At 25.2% G+C, this 26,901-nt stretch overlaps 1 protein-coding gene across 12 annotated transcripts in view; it reads right to left on the bottom strand.

Annotated features, from left to right (window-relative positions):
• The window catches only part of LOC135927852 (serine/threonine-protein kinase STK11-like), a 63,710-nt gene that overhangs the window by 5,710 nt on the left and 31,099 nt on the right, over positions 1–26,901 (bottom strand). For 6 of the 12 annotated variants that reach the window (XM_065464061.1, XM_065464057.1, XM_065464056.1 and 3 more), the window contains 3 exons: positions 19,599–19,656; positions 17,565–17,719; positions 7,367–7,537 (listed from right to left, as the gene is read on the bottom strand). In XM_065464061.1, the coding sequence (XP_065320133.1) occupies positions 7,367–7,537; positions 17,565–17,719; positions 19,599–19,656 (384 nt within the window). Of the gene's footprint in view, positions 1–3,662; positions 3,884–7,366; positions 7,538–17,564; positions 17,720–19,523; positions 19,547–19,598; positions 19,657–26,901 lie in introns of those variants that run through there. The other 6 variants (XM_065464064.1, XM_065464065.1, XM_065464062.1 and 3 more) reach the window with 5 other exon arrangements.

Consider the following 26,901-nt stretch of genomic DNA (forward strand, 5'->3'; position numbering starts at 1 on the left):
ATAACAACCAGAGAAAACAAATACAATACAATGACCAAAATCGATACAAAAATAATAATTGCTACATGAATATTGAAGAAATTGTTGAAGACAAAGTTGACACTGCAGACAACAATGATAATGATCTTAACGTCAACAACTTAACTGAGAACAAACATAATGATAATGACAGTGCTTTTATTAGTACTCTAAAATTAAATGATGTTACTACCACAATGCGATACAGGATCAAAATTTATTATCATACCTCATGATATAGCTAAGAAAATTGGCATAACAGATATTAAAAAATTCAAGCTGCAACTTACAGCCTAAGACGGAAACTTAATCAAGATCATTGGGACAACTCAAATCAAAGTAAGTTATGAAGGTATCACTAAAGATTTACAAGCAGTGGTTGTGATTGTGAATCAAGAAAAAAAAATGCATTATTAGGACGTTCAAATGCTTTCAAAAATATTTTGAACAAATTTATAGAAAATATTGACACCAATTACGAAGATGATATTAAAAAAACTGATTAAAAATTGTGAATCCAAAATGACCAAAAGACCAATTAACGAAGCAAATGTCAAACTATACTTAAGAAGAGATTCCCACCCAAAATTATATTACCAAGACGTATACCCTATGCAAAGATTGATCTTGTGGGCAAAGAACTTAATAGATGGATACAAGAAAAAATCATCGAGCAGGTTAAAGATGTTAGATGGGCAAGTGCTATAACCGCCATCGGATGATGTGAGCACTAGGCTTTGCGCTGATTTCAAATATATCCAGCTCTAGAAGATTTTAAATATTCATTTCCATGAATAAATGATTTAATAGCTAAACTTTGGGAGAAAAGAAATTTACTAATATCGATTTTAAAAAAGCGTTTCTACAGATTATCATTGATAAAAGTTGCAGAAATCTTATGACAATATCTACACACAAGGTATAATACCAATTTACTAGACTTCCTTTTGGGCTAAAGACCTCATCTGCAATCTTTCAAAAAATTATGGATCAGATGTTTGGTGATATGAAAGATATCGTATTTACATTGATGATTTACTTATAACTGGAAATAACGATGAAGCTCATTTAAACAACATCAAAATAGTGTTTGAAAGAATATTATCATATAGGTTAGTACCTAACTTCACCAAAAGCTTATTTTTAAAAACGAGAGGTTCCTGGGTCATAATATTGACGCCAAGGGGATTCATGCTAACCATTACAAAATTGAAGCTAATAAATATACCAGAACCAAAATCAGCTGCTTAATTATCAACATTTCTGGGTATTGGTTATTTAGAAAATTTTTAAACAACTTTGCAGAAACTGCTGATCCTTTATACAAAATTGTCAACAAAGGAAAAATTGAACTTAAAACACTCTAGATTTAACGATTTAAAGATGTTCATTAGTCTTTCTCCAGCTTTGACTTATTTTAATCCTGAATTACCTATCGGAATTGCAACTGATGCATCTAAATGAGGTTTCGGAGCTGTATTATTTCATACTGGAAAATACGGCAAAGAAAAATCAATGGCTTTTGCGTCGAGAACCTTATTAAAATCCGAAATGAATTACACTAATATTGAGCGTGAGGCTCTCGCTACTATGTTTGCTATAAAGAGATTCCAGGAATACTTAATCGGGACTAAATTTACAATAATTACTGACCATAAACCTCTAGTCCATATTTTTACCAAAGGACTTAACGGACAACAGTACTATGTCCTTAAGATTTCAAAAATGGAATATGAGATTAGGAGGTTATGATATCAACATAAAGTATAAACCGAAAAATACAACGTTGTTCCTGATTGTCCCTCAAGATTACCACAAGAAATTAAGGATGAAGTTGTTAAAAATATCACAATTACAAATGACTTTATACCTATTAACTATAATAAAATACCCCATGAAATTTACAAAGATATTGAAATAACACAAGCCATCAATGATATTAAGAATAATGAGCCTATAAAAAATAAGATTTATAAAAATATTGAATTGGAATTAAGTATAATTAAAGATTGTCTTTACAAAAACAACAAAATTATAATTCCGCCTAGTATGAGATAAAAAGTACTGCAGGCATTATATGAAGGTCATTTAAGAGCAGGAAGAATCAAATACTTAGCCAAAGATCATATGTGGTGGTCTGGTATGAATAATGACAGAGATGGAAGTAAAAAGTTGTGACGAATGTAATATATATCATGACAATCCTAAAAAAATACAAAAACCATGGGTTTCGGCAACTAAACCATCTGAAAGGATATACAAAGATTATGAGGGTCCGTTTTTCACAAAAAATTGGTTGATATTAGTCAATGCATATAGTAAATGAAATTATTGATCCTGTCAAAAATATTACAACCGAAATTACATTAAAAGAATTTTTTTAAAGCCATTTAGCTATTCGGAATACCTGAAAACATAGTTACTGATAATGGTACTAACTTCACAAGTAATGATTTTGAGAAATTTTGCAATGATTATGGTATTAAACATGTACTTACGTCTGCATATGCATACCACCAGAATAATGGCCAGGTGGAACGTATGGTGAAAAAGTTTAAGACGATGAAAAGAAATATAAAGATTGACTTAGATATTTCACTTGACAAATTTTTATTCAATTATAGAAACACATGAAATGATACAACAGGAGTTACTTCTTCCAAAAGAATGTTTAATCGCGACATTAGAATTAAATGGGACTTATTAAAACCGTTGGAGGAAAAAGAGGATGGAGTTAACATAACATTATTACGTAATAGAACCTTTAATGTGGGAGATTTTGGTTGTTCAAGGTGATGACAAATGATAGAAAGGCATGGTGGCACACAAAGAAAGTGACATGATGTTCCAAGTTAAGGCAGATAAAGGCATATTAAGGAGACATTTAGACCAACTAAATCTAAAAATTCATTTACGTATTAAACAAAAACCTGTTTATTTAAAAGATTATGTAACTTAATATATAAAAAAATATTGAATTATGATTTAAAAACACGAGAAATAAATAAACGTTGAAAACATGATATAATCTTATTGATTTATCATTCCAATATTCGAATATTAAAATTGATTCATATTCCATTATTATTCCAAATTCCATATATTATCCAAATAATTCATTTATTCTAATATCCAATGATCAATTATTATTCCTAATTATTCATGACTTATTGATGATGATAACAATTTTAAAAATTGATAATAATAACGACGGAGTACCACAACCAAGCTTATATAAATGAAACAACGATTTGAATAAACCAACGTACAAACTCAAAAACAATTTAAACAAACCAACGTACAAACTCCAAAAACGATTTGGACAAACCAACGTGTGAAATCGATTGCGATATAGACAAGCTAAAGATAACAAATGTGACTTATGCAACAACGTGAATAGCCAAAATGATGAACCATTTGGTCAACAAGCTCTCAATGACAGCTCACAAGAAATTATAGGTAAGCTTATCAGAAGAGGGAGAATGTTGAATAGTTAAATTTAATATTGCATTTTATTTTTGTAAAAAACTTATTTTATATTCAGATTAATTTGTTCTATTTTTATTTTTGTAACTATTTTTATATTTAATATTTAAATAGTAAAGATTTTTATGTATAAATACCAGCGATATTTCTTATAATAACATATAATTTTTAGAAATAACTTAAATAAAATTTTTTGATGTTTGTTTTCTAGTTTAATTTAGCAAAAAAATATTTTTCGATTTTTTTAAAATTCCCCATTACCATTACACCTATGCAGAGTGGGATCTTTGCCACAGGTTCACCAACTAATGCCAGTGTTCTATCTGATAAATGTGGAGATTTGTATAGGGATCAATGCAAGGTATGTAGGATACGAGCCCTTTTAGTATAAAAATATGTTAGGTAGTAGAATGTTGATAAAGACATTATTACACAAATGTTCGTCTAATATGACCTACTTTAATAACTTCATTTTCCGAACAATTACAATCCACTGAAGTTCAGATGCCTAATTTAGACAGTAACGCGAATATTAAAATACTAAACATAAATACTTTTTGAATTTCGTATATATTACGATTTATGACAAATACGGTTCCATGTCAATTCAGAAACTTTTATCGCGAAACACTTTTTCGCGAATGTCGTTTATCGCGAATGAATTTTATAGCGAAACTTTTATCGAGAATCCACACTAGCGAATATTTTTTCGCGAAAACAATATAGCGAATACATTAGAGCGAAATTTTTATAGCGAAATCAATATCGCGAAACATAAATCGCGAAGACAATATAGCGAAAACTACTTCGCGAAATATAACGCGGCCTATTATTATTTTTTTATTTTTATTAAAATAATTTATTTTATTTATATTTAATGTTAATATTTAATTTATCAACAAATAAACATATTATATGATATATATTTTTTATTTATATTATATATGGATTTCTTTTTTTTAATAAAAAAAATGATATGCTACTTAGTGATCTGCATCGGGCTTAATTTTTCAAGCCCGTCCCGGCCCGAAATTTTTTTTAAAAAGTTTTGCCGGCCCGGCCCGAACCCGAATTTTTTTTAAAAAGTTTTGCCGGCCCGGCCCGAACCCGAATTTTTTTAAAAAATTTACCGACCCAGCCCGGGCCAAATTTTTTTAAATATAGAAATTAATCTTTATAATTACTCAAAATAAAAGACATATGTTATATGCTGAAGTTTTATTAAATATGTTATCAATACTTATTTTGGCCCATTTATACGTCAAAAAAAGTCTAAAAATAATGATTATGATAATTATCACTTATCTAGGGTACATCTTCACTGAAGTTTTATTTAAACATGCTAGCAATATTTATTCTAACCCATTTTGAGTCAAAAAAATTCAAAAATAACGATTATGACAATTGTCACTTTTTAATGGTACATCTTCATGAAATTTTAATTTAGCATGTTTACAATCTATACTTTTACTCATTTACAACAAAAGAATTCAAAATAAACAACGATTATGACAATTGTAACTTATCTATGATACATCTTCACTGAAATTTTATTTAAACATGTTAGCAATCTATATTTTTACCCATTTACGTTAAAAAAATTTACACTTATCTAGGGTACATCTTCACTGAAGTTTTATTTAAACATACTAGCAATACTTATTTTAACGCATTTTGGTCAAAAAAATTCAAAAAACTTTAAAAATAACGATTATATTGTCACTTTTCAATGGTAGATCTTCGTGGAATTTTAATTTAGGATGTTTACAATCTATATTTTTTACATATTTGCAACAAAAAAATTTAAAAAACTTTATAAACAAAGATTATGACAATTGTCACTTTTCAATGGTAGATGTTCATGAAATTTTAATTAAGCATGTTTACAATCTATATTTTTACCCATTTACGTTAAAAAAATTTAAAAATAATGATTATGATAATTGTCACTTATCTAGGGTACATCTTCACTGAAGTTTTATTTAAACATACTAGCAATACTTATTTTAACGCATTTTGGTCAAAAAAATTCAAAAAACTTTAAAAATAACGATTATATTGTCACTTTTCAATGGTAGATCTTCATGGAATTTTAATTTAGCATGTTTACAATCTATATTTTTTACATATTTGCAACAAAAAATTTTAAAAAACTTTATAAACAAAGATTATGACAATTGTCAATTTTCAATGGTAGATCTTCATGAAATTTTAATTAAGCATGTAAATGATATTTTTACCCTTTTGAGTCAAAAAATCTTAAAAATAACGAATATGACAATTGTCACATTAAAATATTATCCTTAAAAAGATCATAAAATAACATAAATAAGTTAAATATAAATATTTAAAAAAAAATTATTTAGAAAACCCACCTCTTTTAATATACTTAAGAAATAGATAATTTTCTGAAAATGATAAAAAACTGTAAAAGATTTCACCTAAAAATTGTATATTTATTTATAATAAATTTCACTAAAGAATTCCTCAAAAAAGATATATTTACAAAGAAGATTTAAAATTTTTATCATAATATGTTTAAAAATCTTTTTGAACTTCAAGAATATTTTTTACTTAAAATCTTGGGCGTGAAAATCACTAATAAATTGTAACAAAAATAATATTACAATAGTATCATATCATTTTTTATTAAAAAACAAATAATAAATAATATGTTGTTTTCTTTTAAATAAATGCATTCGCAATATATTTATTGTTTCGCGACAATGACTTCGCGATAAAAAATTCGCTGTAAAGTGTTCGCGTAAAATGTTTTGCTAAAATGTATTCGCTCTAATAAATTCGCGGTTAAGGTTTCGCGAAATTGTCTTCGCTATAAATGTTTCACGGAGATAAACTCGCAGAATTGATTTCGCGATTTTACCTTCGCTATAAAAACTTTTCGCGATAAAAGTTTCACTGAATTGACCTGATATGGACAAATACAAATATCTTTCTTTATTTTTTTATTATTGTGGTTTTAAGTTAATTGATCATGGAAGATACTTTAAAGAACCTACCTAATAATATGGTTATATGATATGTAAAAGATTTGGAGACTCTTCCAGACAATCTATAAAAACACCATTCTTAATAAGAAATACTTTGTGGAACTGATATCCATAGATTCTATATAATAACTTAAAAAAATATACATTTTTCAGTATTAACGTCGCTAATTTTGATAAAATAGGATAAAACAGATAGATCGATTTTTTTCCTTTAATCGGATCACAAAATAAATATATTGTGGATTTCACTTTATAATTCAAATTACAATTAGAAATTATGTCTTTTTTTAGAAATCGTAATAAATGAAAAATATTTTTTATTTTTAAAGGTATTTCAATTTGATATTTAAAATACGTATTCACGATAGGCCCAATCCTGCCTATGTGTCATAAAATGCAGTAAAGGGTTAAATATAAAAATATTCATTTTTTTTTAAATTATGTTCTATTGCTGCAATATATTTGCATACCACTATTTAGAAAGATTATACATTAAAAGGTAAAGAAAGAAGGCAAGTTTGTGATTTCACTGGGCAAAAAAAATACTAGCACCTTAAGATATGATCATATACTTTTAAACATTTATGGAAAGTTATAAACTTTATATCAGAGATATAAATATTATCAAAAATTGTTTTGCTGTTAAATTTTTAAAAAAAATGGTGGCATAAATATACATCAAATTTTAAGGTAGTTATTAATGGGAGGGGGGGGGGGGTTATAGGACTCACTGAAATATAAGCAAAAATTATTCTAAAATACAAGAATTTTTATATAAAAATATAATATAAAGAACATTATCTATTATTTTATTAAAATAAATTAGTTTATAAAACAAATAAAACATTTACTATTAGGTTTTTGCACTTGGATAATTGATGGAGATCTCTCAAACATAAATCCATCATTGTAAGAAGATTCAATTAAATTATTAGTGCCATTATTTGATTGATATTTTATTTCATGAGATAGATTACGATAAAAGTTCGCCGTTTTATTGCTAATTCCAAAATCCCAGTCATCTCAATTTAAAAATTTTTTAGAATATATATTCATAAAAAACATTTCTAATTCCTAATAAATCGCATATTAAATGAGCATCTTCAAATCAAATGTTAAGTAACATAAAAAATTTGGTTCCACGTAAATTAGGCCCGTATCTAATATAGTTGCAATATTCATTAAATAGAAATCATGTTGAGAGTTGGTTTAATTAATTAATTTTGCATTTTTTTTAACAAATATCTCAATTTTATATACTAATTGCATAATGTCAATAAGAAATGTAACATTATCAAAAAAAATTATACCCTGATTTCTTTGGTGGACCAATTTACCATGTTATAAGGTATAATGATCCAAAAATATTCAAATTATTTTTAGAATTATTGATAAGGGGTCAAAAAAGAAAATAGTGATGATGCTATCAATATAAAGCATTTTTCTCTATTAATAAACAATATCTCATTAATTTAATATGGTTATACCAAAAATTCAATGGGTAAATTCTACAGGCCAGGACTAAAGACCGTACCAGGAAGTATATTATTATTAAATACCCGGACCCGGCCAAAAAATATTTTATTGCAACTATGTTAGATACGCACCGAATCGAAGTGATACTAAAAATATTATCTATGTAATTTAGAAGGGCAAATAAATTTTCTATAAAAAATTGTGAAACACTCAAAAGTTTATTAATTGATTTGTTGTATATTATTTATGCTTACAAAATAAAAGAATTGTATTGCACATATAAAACTATATATAAGATATAAATCTTATCCTCTAATTGGCTTGTTAATTTGATTAGTCTAAAATAGGCCCAGTCCGAGGCCAATTAATGTTATATTTTCTTATATAAATAGAATAAAATAAATAAAGTTTATTAAATTTTCAACGTTATTGATGAATATTTAAATTCAATGGCTTAACTGTAGGAGGAGTGTCTGGGTTTTTTTATAAAAAATACTTTATTGTAATAAATAAAAAAATATTTATTAATTAAGATGCAATCTAATATCGCAAGGATTTAACAAAAAAATATATAAATTCATTTAATATATTACACTATTAATAATGTGAGTTTATTGCGGTAAATTCCGAAGAAAAAGTATTTAAATATCGCAAGAAATATATATTGCAATCTCGTTATATATATATATTTAATAGGGCCAGGCATTGCGTAGAATTTCTTTTTAATTAATCTTTTCAATGTGGAATATCTCATTTGTACATGAGGTGATAGGTAGGGTATCATAATTAACAAATTTTTAACATGTACACTTATAGGATGCTCAAAGTTTTTCAACGCCTTAATTGAATTTTGAGAACTACATTTATTATATTTATAAGAATTATGAGCGTATATAAATAATATTAAGAGTGGCTAAAAGAGTTAACTAAATAAATCATTTTTAAAAAAAAGTGTGGGATAGGTTATCTAGAGGAGAAGTGGAGCTCAGGAAATTAGATTGATAGATTTCTAAAGAGATTCTATGTCGTAAGTAAAACCCCTCGTTTAAATCTCTGATGCCAAGTTATTTTTTCCAAGGCTTTTAATTGGAAGATCTAGTATCAGATTCCCAAGGTGTTAGTAACTGTAGGTAAAAAAATTACATTTTGAAAGTCGGATTATATGTTTTTTAAGGTTTGGGAGTGAGCCATGGCAAAGTTTAAATTATTTGATTTAGCTCAGAAATCAAAAGAAGTTTAGTCCCTAGGTGAATGACCAAGGTATTAAGGTATACCATTTTGTCTTAAACTATAGTTAAAACAACTGGTTCAAGGATGTATGTATTTTATCCTTTGTGAAATCTTGTAATAAAATAGGAGGGTTGGAACCCACGAGAATAATTGCAATGTAGTGGGTGCTGGTCTCCATAATCAATTGATTGTGTTACTCAGTTATAACTTAATTATTTTTTCTCTCTGGATTCTGGTAATAAAGTTTTAATTATTTAAGATGGCAACAAATTTTGTGTTAGGAACGACCGAGGTAAAATGATGACAAAGTAACAAGGTTAACGCGAATAACTTCTTAACCCTTTGGCATAAAGTCATTAAATTTGGTGAGAAAATGTATTTTTATTTGTGATGTAAACGTTACTTCAAAAAAGTAACATGTACTCGTTATTTCTGGAAAAAGGAACGCGCGTTACTGGCTATTCAAAAAAGTAAAGGGTTACTTGTTACTTAAAAATTAAACATTATATACAAATTTTTTTTTATAAAATCCAAAAAAATATATATAATATCTTTCTATAATATTATAGATATATATAATTATAAATAAAATAATACAAAAATAATATATTATAAGATAATATATTTTTGTAAAAATTTTTTATTTACTTTTTTTAAAATTTTGATCAGATAAACATGAGAGCTAGTGATAAACACAACTTTCGATTTGTTGCTTTGTTAAACACACGTTCAACTGGCGCAAAGGATGGGAGGGTTGTATTATATTGGATGAAACATAAATTTTAATTGGGGGAATTTATTAATTAAAGAATATTCTTTATTTAGAAAAAAGTTTAATTCATCGTTAAAGGAATCTTCAATAGTTCCTCAACCAATTTTTTAAAATCTTTAAAAATAATCTGTATGTGTGTTGCTTTTTAAGAATCAAGGTTTCCTTTTCTTTGTCAAGATCTTTTCTCAAACAGGAAATAAGCTTTCTTCCTCCGTTTAAATCTAGTTTTACGAGGGCCAATCTGATTTAAATAGCGGGTGAATTATTGCTGATATTCAATAGAAATAAAATATTATCAAAATATAAATTGTGAACAATACTTCAACTGCATACCTTTTATCTTTGTCTTGCAGAATTGCATTAATAAGTGGCTTACAAAATGTTTTTATAATATAATTGTTATCGTGTGAGTGAGATTACCAAATGCATTTTTCCTTCTCTCTCTAAAATCGAAAGAGCTGTAGGAACATAGCCATATAATATTCTTCTATGAGAGACTTGTCATTAACGGAAAAACCTCTATAATTTTGATTTATCACAAAATTCGTTAATAAGACTAAAGTTATAGAAAGAGTTCCATTCAAAATTCCTAAAGTATTATAGGAAGAGAGCTACACTTTTTTTTATTTTGTAGATGAGGGATTTGACTACATGTAAATATATAATTTGTTTTGTTTATTTCAAAATATTATGAAAAAAATTAAAAATATCAATCGTTTTACTCCGGTCAAAGAATTTTTTTAAATAATATTCATAAGTCCTAGGTTTTTAAAGAGTCAATTTCAATTTATCAGCTGTTTTTGGAAGAATCAAATAAATTTTGAAATATTTTGGTTGTATATCTAACCTATTAAAATAATTCAAGTTAAAAAATATTCAGATTTAATGTTTGAAGATAGCGGACAATAAGAAATCCCAAACAAATTAAAGCGTATAAGTTTTAAAAAAATTAAATGAAAAAAAAATGTGTATCATTATTATAAAATGTCTTTTGATCAATTATTAATTAACCCCTATATTTAAAAACATTAAATATGCATCAATAAAATTTTTGTGGATTAGAAGGTGTCCTGACCTGAACATAATCACACCCCATAATTAAGCCACTGTTAAATTTAACGCACATCCTTAAAATAGAGAATAAAATAAATATATGGAGTTTGAAATATCTTCCCTGCAAGCTTTTTTTAAATTAAGGCCCCAGGTCGCAATTAACATTTATTTTTAAAAAAAATTGCCATCCGACTGAGGGGCTCAGACTAAAAAATTTAGATTTTGCAAGTCTCCAAATTTGAATCCCGTGTAAACCGAGCAACTCGCTTATTTCAGAAAAATTTGGTGGTCCTGAACCTTTTTGATAATGATCAATATGTTCACTTAAGGCTATATTTGATTGAAGAGGTATATACCATACGAAATATAAAATAAAATTGATGCCAATTAATTAAAATTTTCGTCTATGTATAGATTTGTTACTGTGCGCAATGATCCAACCATGTTAAATCACCCACATCTCAACCCACCTTTTTCAATTCCGATAAAAATAGATTATACATGTTATAGATAAACAAAATTTTAACTCACTAGCTTTTTATATTATCTGAGATAAAAAATAAGTAATTTTACCTATTAATTAGTTAGATATTTATAACTAAGTCGGTGATTGAGGAAAAAATTGGGTTCATAATTTTCTTTTAATTTTAAATTGCAAGCTGTTTTTTTCGAGTTTTGAATTTTTTTATCACTACAACAATATTAATATTTTGTTGCAAATATATTTTCAGAATTATTTAAATAAAATTTCAAAATAAAATAAATTTGACAATATAAATAAAGCTGTAAACGTTACTTCAAAAAAGAAACGTGTTACTCGTTACGTCAAAAAAAGGAACGCGTTCGCGCAATACTGGCTATTCAGAAAATAACGCGTTACTTGAAAAATTAATTATATACAAATATTCCCTATATTTAATATAAATAAAATTTATAAAAATAATATATTATAAGATGAGATCTTTTTATACATAATTTTTCCTTTAATATATTATAAGATATTTTTACAATAATTTTTTTTTATTTTCAACAATTGATTTTTAAAATTTCGAACAGATAAACAAGAGAGTGAGTATTAAACACAAGTTCAACTAGGGTAGAGGATGGGAGGGATTTATAATCAATAAATAAAAATTTTAATTGGTGGGATTTATTAAAAATTAAAGAATAATCCTTATTTTGAAAAAAGCTTAATAGATAATTTTCAAAAGAATCCGAATTCAGATCCTCATCAAAATATTTTTTATATTTATCTGAAAATAATCTGATGTGTGTTGTTTTTTTACTTTATCTTTGTCAAGATATTTTCTTAAGCTGGAAAATAAGTTCAAGCTCCATGGCTAATCTAATTTAAGTAGCGTGTGAATTATTGCTGATAATATTTTTAGTGTTGTTAAAGTAACTAGTTACATTTTTGCTAAAAAATAAATGTGACTAGTTATATTTTTTGAAATGGAACTGCCAAAAGTAACTAGTTACTTCTAAAAATATGTATGTATAAATCTAAATAATATATTCAAATAATTAATTTTATTTTTAATATGTAAATTGATCATTTATTAAAAGAATATTAAAATTATAATTAATATACTATAACTTTAGAAAAATATATAATTAAAAGAAGAAAAATAAAATAATATATTTAGGTTTGGTCGGCGCGGCTTAATGACCCATGTATAGATTTAGAGTTGGATCGACAAATTTATTAATATTCTTTGTCTTAGGTAGAAGCATATGTAATTAAATGTAACCTTTGCCCTATTGTGAATAATTTTAGGGCTTGGGGTCCAAATGATCCACAGGTGTCTGATACTACCCGAACAAACAAAAGATTATTAAGGTGGCTATATTTATTTTTTGTATTTTCAGTTTAGTGATGGAGTTAACAGTAAAAGATCTGGCAAAACGATCTACACATGTATAATCCCAAGCGAGGGGTAAACCTTGGTTCCAAGGGATTAGCTTTGTGCTAAATTAATTTTAAATTAAATTTAAAATTTGGTTTATATGTCTGATTGTGTCCGCAAAGCATATGTCGAAATAGATTTTCTTTTCTTAAATTGTTACATTGCTGTTTTTTAAAATTTTGTAACCAAATTCAAGTAATAAACATATTTTTTAATATTATATTTCCTTACAAATTTAGCACAATATTTTTGATATTCTCAAGTTGCTGGCAATATTTATACTCTGGAATTTCATAAGTTATAAATGTATTTTTTTTTTAATTTTACTAAATTAGAGCATAAAACTTAGTATAAGGAAAGACAAAGATTTAGATTATTTGGAATTAAATAATTTTTGCATAAAATGCTAAATTGGTCATCATTACTTACTAAAAAGACAAAGACTATGAAAGAAAAACAAAATATTATAATGCAGATATCAAATATCTTTCCTTCAACAAACGATTAATCAAATAACCTTCATTCTATAGGCTAATTTAATTTTTTTGAAAATTGGGGAATTATCTAGTTTGTCATGTTCCTCTTGTTCAGGATTTTTTTGCCTTCAAAAAAAATAAGTAAATTCTAAGATCTAAAGTGTTTTCCAAATTATACAATAGGATGCATGCATACATAATTAAATAAAAAATAAAAAACTCCAATATTATACAATTCTATTTGAATTAACATTAAAAAATATATATTTGCAATAAGTTTAAAATAATTTGCAACAACTGTATATATAAATATTATATTTGCAAATAAATGAGTGAAAAAATCATTAATTCTTAATACATAACCTGAAACCCATTTTTAGAATTAATAGACCATTTTAAAATTTATCAAAACCAAAAAGTAACTTATAATGTAACTGTAATTAGTTATGTTTCAAAAGTAACTTTAACAACACTAGTAGTATTTATTAATCTTTATAGATATGTTTTAACCTATTGAAAATAAATACAATTAAAATATAAATTGTAAACAATATTTCAGCGGTATACCTTTTTATTGCAGGATTGCTTAATAAGTGGTTTATAAAATTTGAAATCATTTATTTAAGTATTAATATTATATCATGGGAGTGAGATATCCCAAATGTTCTAAGATCGAAAGAGCCATAGTAACAGGTTTCATAATATATAAAATCATTATGTACATTAGTGATCTGCATCGGTATAATTTTTCAAGCCCAGTCCGGCCCGAAATTTTTTTATAAAGTTTTGCCCGGTCCGGCCGGAATTTAAAATATATAAATTAATTTTTATAATTAATCAAAATAAACGATATATATTATTTGGCGCCTACTTTCTATAAATAAAATCACATATTTTTATTTTACATAAAAAATTGTATAAAAACATAACAAATAAATCTAGTAGCTATAACCTCAAAAAACATCTAAAGGTTATTGTCATTTTTATATTCTAATGGTATATTTTTTGTAAGAATGTACATGTCAACAGTTTTAATAGAAAAACATCATAAATTTTGGTATAGGGGAGACTACATCCAAAAAGACCAATTCAATTCTCTAAATTAATGATATTGCACATGCCAATATTTCTCAGAAACTGGTTGAAGTCATTGTGATTTAATAATTGATAGTTCAGCCAATGTCATTGGCTGATAATCCATCTTTTACCATGATGATTAAAACTATCCCCTCATACAACAATTTTTTGTCAGACACTAATGATCAAGATAGTAGTCAGAGATGCTTAGTTAGAATCACAAAAATGACTTCAACTGATAATTTTTTTGAAATAAAGGATACTAATAATAAAATCCCCTAGACGCATTTATTCTCAAAATACTGAAATGAGTAATTTTGATAATTTTTCTTATATTAAAAATATGTATATAATATACACTACCTTGCCCTCAAGTGCTAGTGTTGAGAGATTATTTAGTAAGGCGAAACTTATACTTTCAGATCGTCTCTCTAGATTGGGGATGATAATAGAAATGATTTTATTATTAAAATGCAATAAAATAAATATTACCATAAATTTTTATGTATTATATACTACAAAATTACATTATACAGGGTTTCCCATTCAAAAAAAAAAGTCTCAATCAAAAAAGGAAAAGTTTCAATCATAAAAGGAAAAGGTCCATTCAAAAAAAGGAAAAGGTTCAAGCATAAAAGGAAAATTCTCAAAAAGAAAGGAAAAGGTTCAATCAAAAGAGGAAATGTGTCAAACAAAAAAGGAAAAGGTTCAATCAAAAAAGGAAAAGTGTAAAACAAAAAAGGAAAAGTGTCAATTGAAAAAGGAAAATTCCCAAAAGGAAAAGAAAAGTGTCAATCAAAAAAGGAAAATTCTCATTCAAAAAAGGAAAATAGTAATTTTTTTTAAAAAAATTATAAATTTTTCTTAAATTTTTATTTATTTTTGTCATTCCTTCTTATTTTATTTCTAACCTTTTGCGATTTCTTTACTTTATTTGTATCTTTTCTCAATTTATTTTTCTTACTATATCTTTTCTCAATTTTATGGAAAAGTGCCAATCGAAAAAGGAAAATTCTCAAAAGGAAAGGAAAAGTGTCAATCAAAAAAGGAAAATTCTCATTCAAAAAAGGAAAATCATAATTTTTTTAAATTTTTATTTATTTTTGTTTTTCCTTCTTAATTTATATCTAAATTTTTGCGATTTCTTTACGTTTTTTTTCTTACTGATCTTTTCTCAATTTATTTCTAACTTTTTGCGATTTTCTTTACTTTTATTTTTCTTATTATATCTTTTCTTAATTTATTTTTCTTCTCATTTTTGATAATTATTTTTTAAAATTATATTTAATGTTTTTGGCAGACAATATAATTACAATTGCTAAATTAAATTAATCGTTTGGTTATAATGTACCTTTTTAAAATTAAATAAGTTTAAACTGTAATACCAAACGATATGTAAATTAATAAAATATAATCCTTTTTAAATTCTTATTTTTAAAATTATCAAAAATGAGAAAAAAAAATTGAGAAATGCTCAAAAAAATAAAGATTAAAAATGACTTAAAGAGATTGAAAAGGTTAGAAATGTATGTAAAAGATTACAATGAAAAAATCATAAAAAGAATATTGTATGTATAAAAATAAAACAGATTTATTCCTAATTTTTTTTATAAAAAGTAGCGAAGGCTTTTAAAAAATAGTAGCTAATAACGTGCTACTTTTTTTTGACAAATAGAGATAGAGGTAGTGCGTTACTTTTAAAGTAAGGTTTAACAACTCGGGATATATATGAACGACTTGTCATTATCTGAAAATCTCTGCAATTCGGATTTATTACAAGATTCGACAAATTAGTTATTCAACTTAATAAGACACTAATTTCACGGAGTTATAAAAAGAGTTCGATCTAGTTGTAACCGGTTAAATAAGATATCTTCCCATTTTTTCTTTAAAAATGGCTGACACAGTTTCTAGACGTTTATTCCACAATTGAGGAAATATTTGAGTTGGAACACAATACAAGTGTAGACTTTGTATCCTTAATTTTTTATTAGTGTAAAAAAAGTGCACATTGGAGCCAGGGTAGTTAATCTGAAGAAATATGTATAATTGACATAAATATCCTTTATAAAATAAATTATACTATTAGAGAATAAGAATATAAACAAGTGTAGACTTTGTATCCTTAATTTTTTATTAGTGTAAAAAAAGTGCACATTGGAGCCAGGGTAGTTAATCTGAAGAAATATGTATAATTGACATAATATCCTTTATAAAATAAATTATACTATTAGAGAATAAGAATATAAATTAACATATCTTGATTGATTCAATATTAATAAAATTAACAATCTTGACTGAAAATTTAACAACGAAAATTTAAAATAAAAATGAAGGAATTTGTTCGTTGATCTGACTTAAAAACTCGGCTTAAATTATTTATAAATTTTTAAAAATAAAAATAATCTTATAATACAATAAAATATGTTTTCTCCATATTTTTTAAGAAAAAATTTAAAATAACGAGTAACGTTTTCCGTTACTGTTACTAAAAAAATGAAACGCATTACAGTTACTCGTTACCTCTAGAAGAAGGTAACGAATGGCGTTCCTTTTCTTCAAAATGGCAATGCCGTTAGTGACGACGTTACTTTACAGCACTAAGTTTATTACATTGAAATATTAATATATATTCACATTATTTTTGTAAGAAATTAATTTGACGCGGTAATCTGTATTATTATTTTGAAAATTTCATTTTAAATTATGTATTTGACATAGGATTATCAAGTATAATCACCACCCCCCACCCTTCCCATCCATCAATATAATAAAACTTATTTAATACCCAAGTAAAAAATGGCCGATTTTTATATCATTGATCCCTATTGTTTCAGCTAATGTAAAAGATAACGAGTTAAAATTTCGTGTTTGCTCTAATTATCACATATCATTTTCATAGAAAATTGAAAGGGGTCGGCCGAAAATCTTATTTAATTAATAGTAACCTTAAACATTTAATTATATATATGTTATATTGAGTTAGGCATAGTCATTTATTTTAATAAAACAACTCCGACTATATCTAGTATCTAAATCTATATATAAAATTCATTACTTTCATCAGAATAACCATTGCTTTTATAAGAAATTTTAACGTTGGGATGTAAAAATCGAAGAAATGGAATAATAGTCATACTTCTTAACTGACCTTGAAGAGTTTGAGGAATGTTAACTTTTTGTCCTTTATACAAGGGTTCTCTATGAAACCAACTTATAAGAAAATATACAAATATAATAAATAAAGAAGTTTGTAATTAAATTCAAAAAAATAAATATTCAATTCAGATTTTGAAATGATCTTCAAAATAAAAATCTTCAAAAATATTTTTAAATGAAGATTTTTTTGAAAATACTCAAATAAGGATTTTCTAACTTATGTTCCCTGTAAAATCTTTTATGTAAAAAAAATCATTTACAAGTAATTCTTTTGAATGCATAAAAAAATCTTTCATGATGAAATCACAAATTTTTAAAAAAATATTTTTATCTACTCATAAAAAATAATCCTTAATTTTGTGATCCTCAAAAAATTTTTTCTCAAAATTTTGAGCGAAAACAATTTTCAAAAATCCTTGAAGATTTTATTAAAACACTATTGAATTTAATGTAGTCAGTTCGCTAAATAAATTTTATAAAAATTTATACAGACAATAAAGTTTTTATCCAAATTGATAATGTAATGCATTTACTTGTTACTTTTTTATTTATCAGCCTTTTATTTTATTACATCTTATGATTTGCACATTTTACCTTTCTTCCCATTTAAAAATATCGAAAAATTTATATATAAAATTAATGAAAATTAAGAGGTCAATATTTATTATCAGGTATTATATTATTTACAAGGTAGAGTTGGCAAAAATCGATTAAAAAATTTTTAAATGGAGATTTTCCAAGTATTTTTTAAATAGTTCAATTAGACATTTTAAACAATAAAAAAGATATATGATATCTCAATGAAATATTTATATAAAAAAATATCATTAAATATAGTGGGTAAAATTGATTAATCAAGTCAATTTTGTTTTGATATAAAATCCGCTATAAATTTATATCTTAACATTTGTAATATCTGTAATGAAATCGATAGAGAGATGAAGCATGACAAATTATTATATCCGTACACCAAAATCTTATTAATGGTAAAGGTCCTAACTAGATTCGAACCATTCAAAAATAATGCTTTCAAATGATATTAAATAAAGTGAGCCCATTTGAAAGATGGCTGTCATCCTCGCAGGATAATCTAAATCAGGATAGAAATATTTGTTACTATAATATTTATAATCAGTTTCTGTAAAATGAGTATTTATTCTTTTGGAGTCGTTTGCGTTGGGAATCATGGGAACCGAAACTAATTTAATTCAAATATCAAACCACAAATATTTACTTTTAAATTTATTATCATTTGGATATTATATTAATAATAAACTGTCATTACATTTTTTTAAACTTTCCAAATAAAAAATAGTTATTGGCTAGAAATTATCATTTAAATTTTATAATATCTTTAATCAGAATATTATAAATATTAATTTGTTTTTATTTATTTTAATTAGAATTTTCACTTACATAATTTACAAGTCAAAATTTGAAATAAAAATGAACTCAAAGTCAATTATAAAAAGTCTAAATATTGATTATTTTGATTTAATTGGAAAATAAAATAGCTACAAGTATTGATTTATATCATTCATTTTATTAGATTAAATCTCCCAACCCTATTTACCAAAAATAATTTTGGTAAGTTACGAATCAGCTATACCTAGTTTAGGTGAATCAAGCAAAAAACTGTGTTGTATTCACATAATGTAAATTTTTTTTCAGCTGTACTAACTTTGAAAGAGCTATTTTGATTATTATTAATATTACATACAAAAGAAATTGTAAAAAGATGACTTTTTTATATATTCAGAAAATTATCAGAGGCGAGACTCTAAAATTGAAATAATATATTTGATATTTTTAAATAATAATAAGTAAAATTTCCATAATTAAATGGATTTTTCCATACTTCTATCGTTAAAGTTGCCAACTCTATTAGAAATATATCAATAAATATTCTTTAAAAATTATTAATCAAAATTACTCATGGGTGGTTATTTGTTTTAAATCGAATCTTTTGTCCACATCTTTTTCAAGCATGCCTAAAATTATTTAAATAATTTATATATATCGAATACGAAAAATATATTATCTGACAAATAATTTTTTGATCGAATTATTCGAAATAATTTGTAATTATTAATAAATAATTGAAATTGTAAATATTTAAAATTATTCAACATGTTCCTTGATTGAGGAACTTTTTATATTTTTTTCCAAATTACCGAAACTATAACAAAATAAATGAGATGGAATCTAGAGAGAAGTTCCATAATCAAAGAGTTTGGCCGCCCGTACATTATACAAGTGCAGTACAAGCTAAACTAAAACCGTTGACAAAATTAAATCCTAACGCATTGAATAGTGTAAAAAATTCGTATTCTGGAGGACTACAAGCTTACAACTCTAAAGCTATGAGGGTGAAATTGCAAGTGGTCAAGACTACGAAATTTAATGAAAAGATAGAAATGAATAATGGTATGCAGATTACCAAAGGAGTAAAAGATATGGAGTTAGAAGAAAATATTATGTTGAAAGATGATGATAAATTTACGTAAATTAATATATATATTTTTTGTATTATTACATGTCTTTGGCCTTTTTAGGGGCAGACATGTTGTATTTAGTAATTACAATATATAGTTATCATGTTTAAAATTATACCTACTGTCAATCAATAATATTATTGATTAAAAATATTGATATATTTTATATTATTTTATTGTATTTATCGCGGAGGGATATATTTTTAAAGGAAAGAAAAAATTGATTTCGCCATTAGAAAAAATTATTGTGAAAATTGAGGGATTAATTTTAATTATTGTGAAAAGAAAGAAAATTTATTAGATTCATTATTTTAATTGATATTTGATGAAAAAATTATGAATTGAATGATATTAAAATATTTCTCATGTATATTAGAAAATTGTTTCTCTTAACATTTTTCAATATTTAATATAACTCAATATTTAATATATTTTTACAATTTACACTTCAAATTTATATTTCTTCTTTATTTAATAATTTTATCATTCAATTCATAATTTTTTCATCAAATATCAATTAAAATAATGAATCCAATAAATTTTCTTTCTTTTCACAATAATTAAAATTAATCCCTCAATTTTCACAATAATTTTTTCTAATGGCGAAATCAATTTTTTCTTAAAAATATATGCCTCCGCGATAAATACAATAAAATAATATAAAATATATCAATATTTTTAATCAATAATATTATTGATTGACAGTAGGTATAATTTTAAACATATAACTATATATTGTAATTACTAAATACAAAACAAATCTATAAATCTTTTTTTTAAAATTTTGTTACATAATATGTACGATATTAATTTTTATTTTTATTATTACTCATTTTATATTACTTTTAAATTGATAATATGATTTGCAGCTATGTTTTATGTCGTAATTGATTTAATAGTCCTTATAGTCCCCTACTTAATGATATAATTTTCCAATATATATAGTCCTCTATTTTATAAATTTATTATCAATATATTTGTATACTTTTTCCGATATATAATATATAAAGTCTAATATATATTTTTTCCCAATATATATATCGCCATCCTAGTTCCCTATCTTATTAACATAATGATATACTCTTCACTATATATATATAAAGTCCAATGTAATTGTTTTTAATATATATGTATATATAGTCCTTCTAGTCCCCTACTTAATCAACTTAATGATATAATTTTCCAAATTTATATAATTCTCTATTTTTAAAAATTAAAATACAACAAGATAATGTTACCATGATACATTATATCCTTTAGTAGTATTAAATTAAAATACCTTGTTAATATTGATACAACAATATTTTCCTCTCTCTATAATTCTCTTTATAGTTCCCTACTTTATTTTTTTTTCTACTTTCTCAAAGATTGATAAAATATCCATATTGTTTGAACTTATTGATTGTATTTATTATCCTTACTTAAGATATCTTTCGCTTGCCAAGCGAGTTCTTTCCCTAATTTCCCCAGTTTTTATGATTGTCTCTCAAAATTGATTCCCATTATCATTTTTCCCCCGATACTAATTTTTTTTTTAATTTTTAAAAATTCAATTTTTTATTAATCATATACAAATATGATAAAATATTATTATTAAAAAATTAACATAATAAAATATGTCATTATATAAGTTTTAGTTAAAAAAAAAGATTGATGTATATTTTAATAAAAAGAAAAAACATTATAAAAAAAATATCAAGGGGCGAGGTCTGGCCATGATGTTTTAAATATTTGATAATAAATCTAATTATAGATACGGCGATTTTCTGCTTGAGTTTATAAAATGGAGAAAGGTATGATTTTTTTATTGATGTGGATATTATTTTGAAGAGATCTAATGCCGCTTGTCCAAATGTGCAGGTTGATGTAGCTGCTATGGGAACAAAGTGGTTGTCACACATAAGGTGTGAGTATTTTATATTTTTTAGAGATTCGGCTCTGTTAAGGGGATCATGCGATTTATTAGTTGGGGCCATGGGATCAATGCAGGTAAAATCCCACATTAAAGGCTTTCCCATTAAAAAAGGTAAGATTGTTTTACCGTCAGGGCGTTTTTTATCTAAAAAAGATGTCGGTTCTAAAATACAGGGATATTAGCTTTAAAAGAAGCTATTATTGTATTAATTTTATCATGTCGGCTGATTTTTGATATAAATTTACAGTGGAGAGCGTGTCTCCCATACGCGTCTGCCGATTGATTGCATTTAATGCAAATATAATGGTTTAGGAAAGGTACGCCCAAGCGTAAATTGATTGCATAATGAAAAGCGTCGTTATCTATTAGCTGGTTATTTAAAATGCTGGGATATGAATCTAACCATTCATGGCCAGAGTTGTTGAAATTAAGTGATCTTAGGAGGAATTTATATTGGTGATCATCGCTCAAGTTGAGGTAAGCTAAGGAACGAGATACCAATCCTTGATCCCACTTTTTGTTTCGTTGAATCTGGTGTGGCTGTGTTTGGTAAGACATTAATATTCCAACAACGTAAGACTTCGTCTAATAAATTATCTTTATCGATGGTAATAATTTGCGAGTATTTTAGTATAAAAGGTAAAAATATCGTGTTATTGGTAAGTTAGCGACAAAATTTTATTCATAATCCATAAATTGTATAGCGCCGTCATTTATTTCACACAAATGAAATATCAATTTTTGGTATATACCGAAAAAGCCGATAGTGTCGCCAGGGTTTTCAAATAGTATATATATTTATAAAAGGTGTCTAAATAATTTGAAACATTATTGCTTAAAAACATGTGTAAAGCCGTAAACCAAAAGTTAAAGACTCAAATTGGAGCAACATTTTTTTTCTTCCGATAGACCTTTAGAGATTTTTTAAAATTTTTAATATGATTATTTTTTTTTATTTTCACTATAAAGTTTTTGAGATATAAGGATTTTTAAAATTTCAGATTCGAAAGTAGCTACCTTTCATATATTTGAGGCCTTGTATTTTAAAAACCAGGTGTATTAGCGAGCTAAAATAAACGGCTTTCTCATTTTTTTACCTATTTAAGAAAATGTGTTTTTTTTGATCGATTTGACATGGAATAGCCAGAACAAAAACACGTCGACCAACTAAGAACAAGAACGGATCATTCGAGTTCAAATTTATAATGACCAAATAAAGTTACACAAGAAACAATTCAACCAAAGAGTTCTGAACATCAACGTTGGAACAGAAAAACCAAAAAGATTAATCGATGAACTTGGGGGAAAATAAGATATGTTATTATATATCGAGATAATTTAATATTATAAAGGGAATTTAATATAAATTATAAAGGGAATTTAATATAAATTATAGAGGTCATTTAAATTGAATAATTATTTTATTAATATACTTGTTACAAATATAGCGAATTTACATATGAATGCGTTCGTATGTTTGACCTTATATGTGAACACGTTCCTATTTTAACTAATGCATTCATGTTTTAAGTTTGTTCGATTTTAAAAAATTTATTTTTTTTCATTTGTATATAAAAAATAATATTTTATCGAATTTTTAACATAGCCCAAATATAATTAATACTTGAAATATTTATTCATTGGGTCGGTAATCGGTCAAATTACAATATTTTTGGAATAATGCTTAACAAATAGATAGTGCAGTAAAGTAACGTCAAAAAAGTAACGCCATTTGTTACCTTCTTCTAGAGGTAATGAATAACGGTAACAACGCGTTTCTTTTTTTGTGATAACGCAAAACGTTACTTTGAATTTTCTCTTATAAATATTAAAAAAAGAAAAACTGTACTATAAAATTACTTTTATTTATTTTTTAATACAAATAAATTTAAAACCAGTTTTTTAATTCATATCAACCACCATTCCTCCATTTTTATATTAAATTCTCGTTGTTAAATTTTCAGTCTAATGTTAATCTAATTAATATTCAATTAAAATTAAAACTTAAATGTTAATAATATTATTATTCTATTTTATAATTTTTTTAAGAATATTATGTCCATAGTTTTTAGTTCTTATGATGAAGATGATTTAACCTTTCCCTGGGCCTAATTTGAAATATATTTTACACCAATAAAGAAAATTAAGGGTACAAAGTCTACATTTTGTAAATATAAATTATGTCCCAACACAAATATTTCAACCTCAATATCCAGCAATTCAAACATGAAGGTAAAATGATGAATTAATATATTATTTTAAACATTACTTTAATAATAAAATATTAAATCATGGGTATTATAAAATAACCATTAAAAGTTTGAAAAATGTAATCATGAAATTAAAACCTAAGCAATTAAATTATACTATAGTATAAGGTTGGGAAACACCATTAAAAACTGAAGATTAACAAAATATTGGTATTGGTGCAAAATATAATATTGGGTTTAAACAATATCTTCTATTTCTTTTTAGTATTGCTATTAGTTTAACTTCAAATTGTTAATCAATTTAATTTAAGAATAAAATAGTGAATTTAAAATACTTTGTTCAAATAAATATGTATAAGAATATATATATGGAATAAAACTGTGAAGCAATATTGTTTTAGAAAACCGAACCTAGATATTTTTCCTGTTTGAGTTCTGAAAAAGATAAGAAATTGAAATCTTTAGCAAACATAATTTCAATTTTTACTGTTTTTCTTGACAATGAGGGATTAAAAAATGCAATTAAATTTTTTAAGATTTATTTTCAATTATTGAAAAAGTGTTATTTTTATAAAAAAAAAATCAGGAATTGATAATATATTAATTAAAAAATTTAGACTGTAATTCTTCAAAAATGAAAGAGATTAATAAACATTTGAATAGTAATATAAAAAAAATCGAAGCCAATCAACTCACACTCATTGAGATGCAGAATCCATCTACATAAAAGATAAAAATAGCACAATCAGCTGTTGATAAACTAGTTATTAATTTTGTAATTGAAGAATTACAATTATTTTCAAAAGCACTGCATTTATTAATATTATTAAAAAATTGCAGCCAACTAAAAATGTGATGTCTAGGCCTACCCTCGTATTAAACATTTGTAAAACATATGACACTATGGCAAAATTAGTGGATTTATTGTGTATCCCAAAAATTGTTTGTACAACTATGGATTCTTGGTCAGCTTATCATCGATATATAAAATACATATTCTATAGATTGATAATATTGTCTTTTAACAAAGTTCTTATTTAGGGATGACAGTAATGGCTATATCCAGACACTCTGAAGAGGGTTTCAGCCTGCTTAGCTTTTAAAAGGCTAAACCAAAAACACACATTTGATTATCAAGCAAAAATAATCTTTGAAATTTTTACAACATATAAGAAACAAAACTAAGTGACCAAATGCATTACCGACAATGCTAGAAATTATATAAAAGCTTTCAAGTAAAAAAAATTAAATTATAATATATTTATTAAAAATTTATTAGTATGAACAAGGAGAGGAATCTGATAATGAAATAGTTCCTCTGCCATTATTTTAGTAATTCCTGTTAAGCACACACTTTAGATCTCATTGCAAGTGTTGACATTGAAAAGGCAGGTAACGATGTCTACTTTAAAACCATTTCAAAAAATTACATTTTCTAAGTGTAAGCTATTGTGGAATATACATAGGCAGTCTTCAAACTGTGCAGCCATTTTTAAGGAAAACATGGGAAGATATCTGATTAAACCGGTTATAACAAGATGGAACTCTTTTATAACTCCGTGAAATTAATAGATAGTCTTATTAACGAGAATTGCCAAAAATTTGACGATTCCGTAATAAATCTTAATTACAGAGATTTTCAGATAATGACAAGCCGTTCATGAATGAATATTGTATGGTTAGTGTTAATTAAGAAATATGATATGCATATATATATGATTTTATAGGTTATGGAACCGATTGCTACGGCTCTTTCAATTTTAGAGAGCGAAGAAAAAATGCATAATTAAGAAATATGATATGTATATATATATGATTTTATAGGTTATGGAACCGATTGCTATGGCTCTTTCAATTTTAGAGAGGGAAGAAAAAATGCATTTGGAATATCTCACTCGATAACTATTATAATATTAAAACTTCAAAAAATGGCTTTAAATAATTTCAAGTTTTGAAAGCCGCTTATTTCAATCCTGGAAAGCATAGATAAAAGGTATACAGTTCAAATATTGCTTACAATTTATATTTTGATTATCTTTTATTTTCAATAGATTCAAACACATCTATAAAGTTGAATATATACTATCAGCAATAGTTCGCCCGCATTTAAATTAGATTGGCCCTGGATAAAATTAGAGGTCAACAAAGGAAGAATGCTAGAACTAATTTCCAGTTTGAAAGAAAGAGCCGACGTAATTCCTTTATCCAACACACATACCAGAATATTTTCTGATAAAGATAAAAAAAATTTTGATGAGGAAATGAATGAAGATTTTTATTATATAATTTATTATAGTTTTTTTCAAAATAAAAATAATTCATTAAATATTTTTAATAAATTCTTTGAATTAGAATTTTTATTTATTAAATATAATACAACTCTCCCATCCTATACGCCAATTCCACGTGTGTTTAGCACTCAATTTTTGCTAAAATTAAATAAAAAATTGTTACAAAAAGATGTTATCTTATATATAATATATATTTTTGGATAATTTTATTTATATTGTAATTATATATATGAATTTTTATAAAAAGATCTTATCTTATATATTCTTTTTGTATAATTTTATTTAAATTATATACTGCAGGAAAAAAAATAAATATTTTTTAGTA

The sequence above is a fragment of the Gordionus sp. m RMFG-2023 genome, chromosome 4 (genome assembly GCF_954871325.1).
Source record: "Gordionus sp. m RMFG-2023 chromosome 4, tfGorSpeb1-WG-v2, whole genome shotgun sequence".
Classification (NCBI taxonomy): Eukaryota; Metazoa; Nematomorpha; class Gordioida; order Chordodea; family Parachordodidae; genus Gordionus; species Gordionus sp. m RMFG-2023.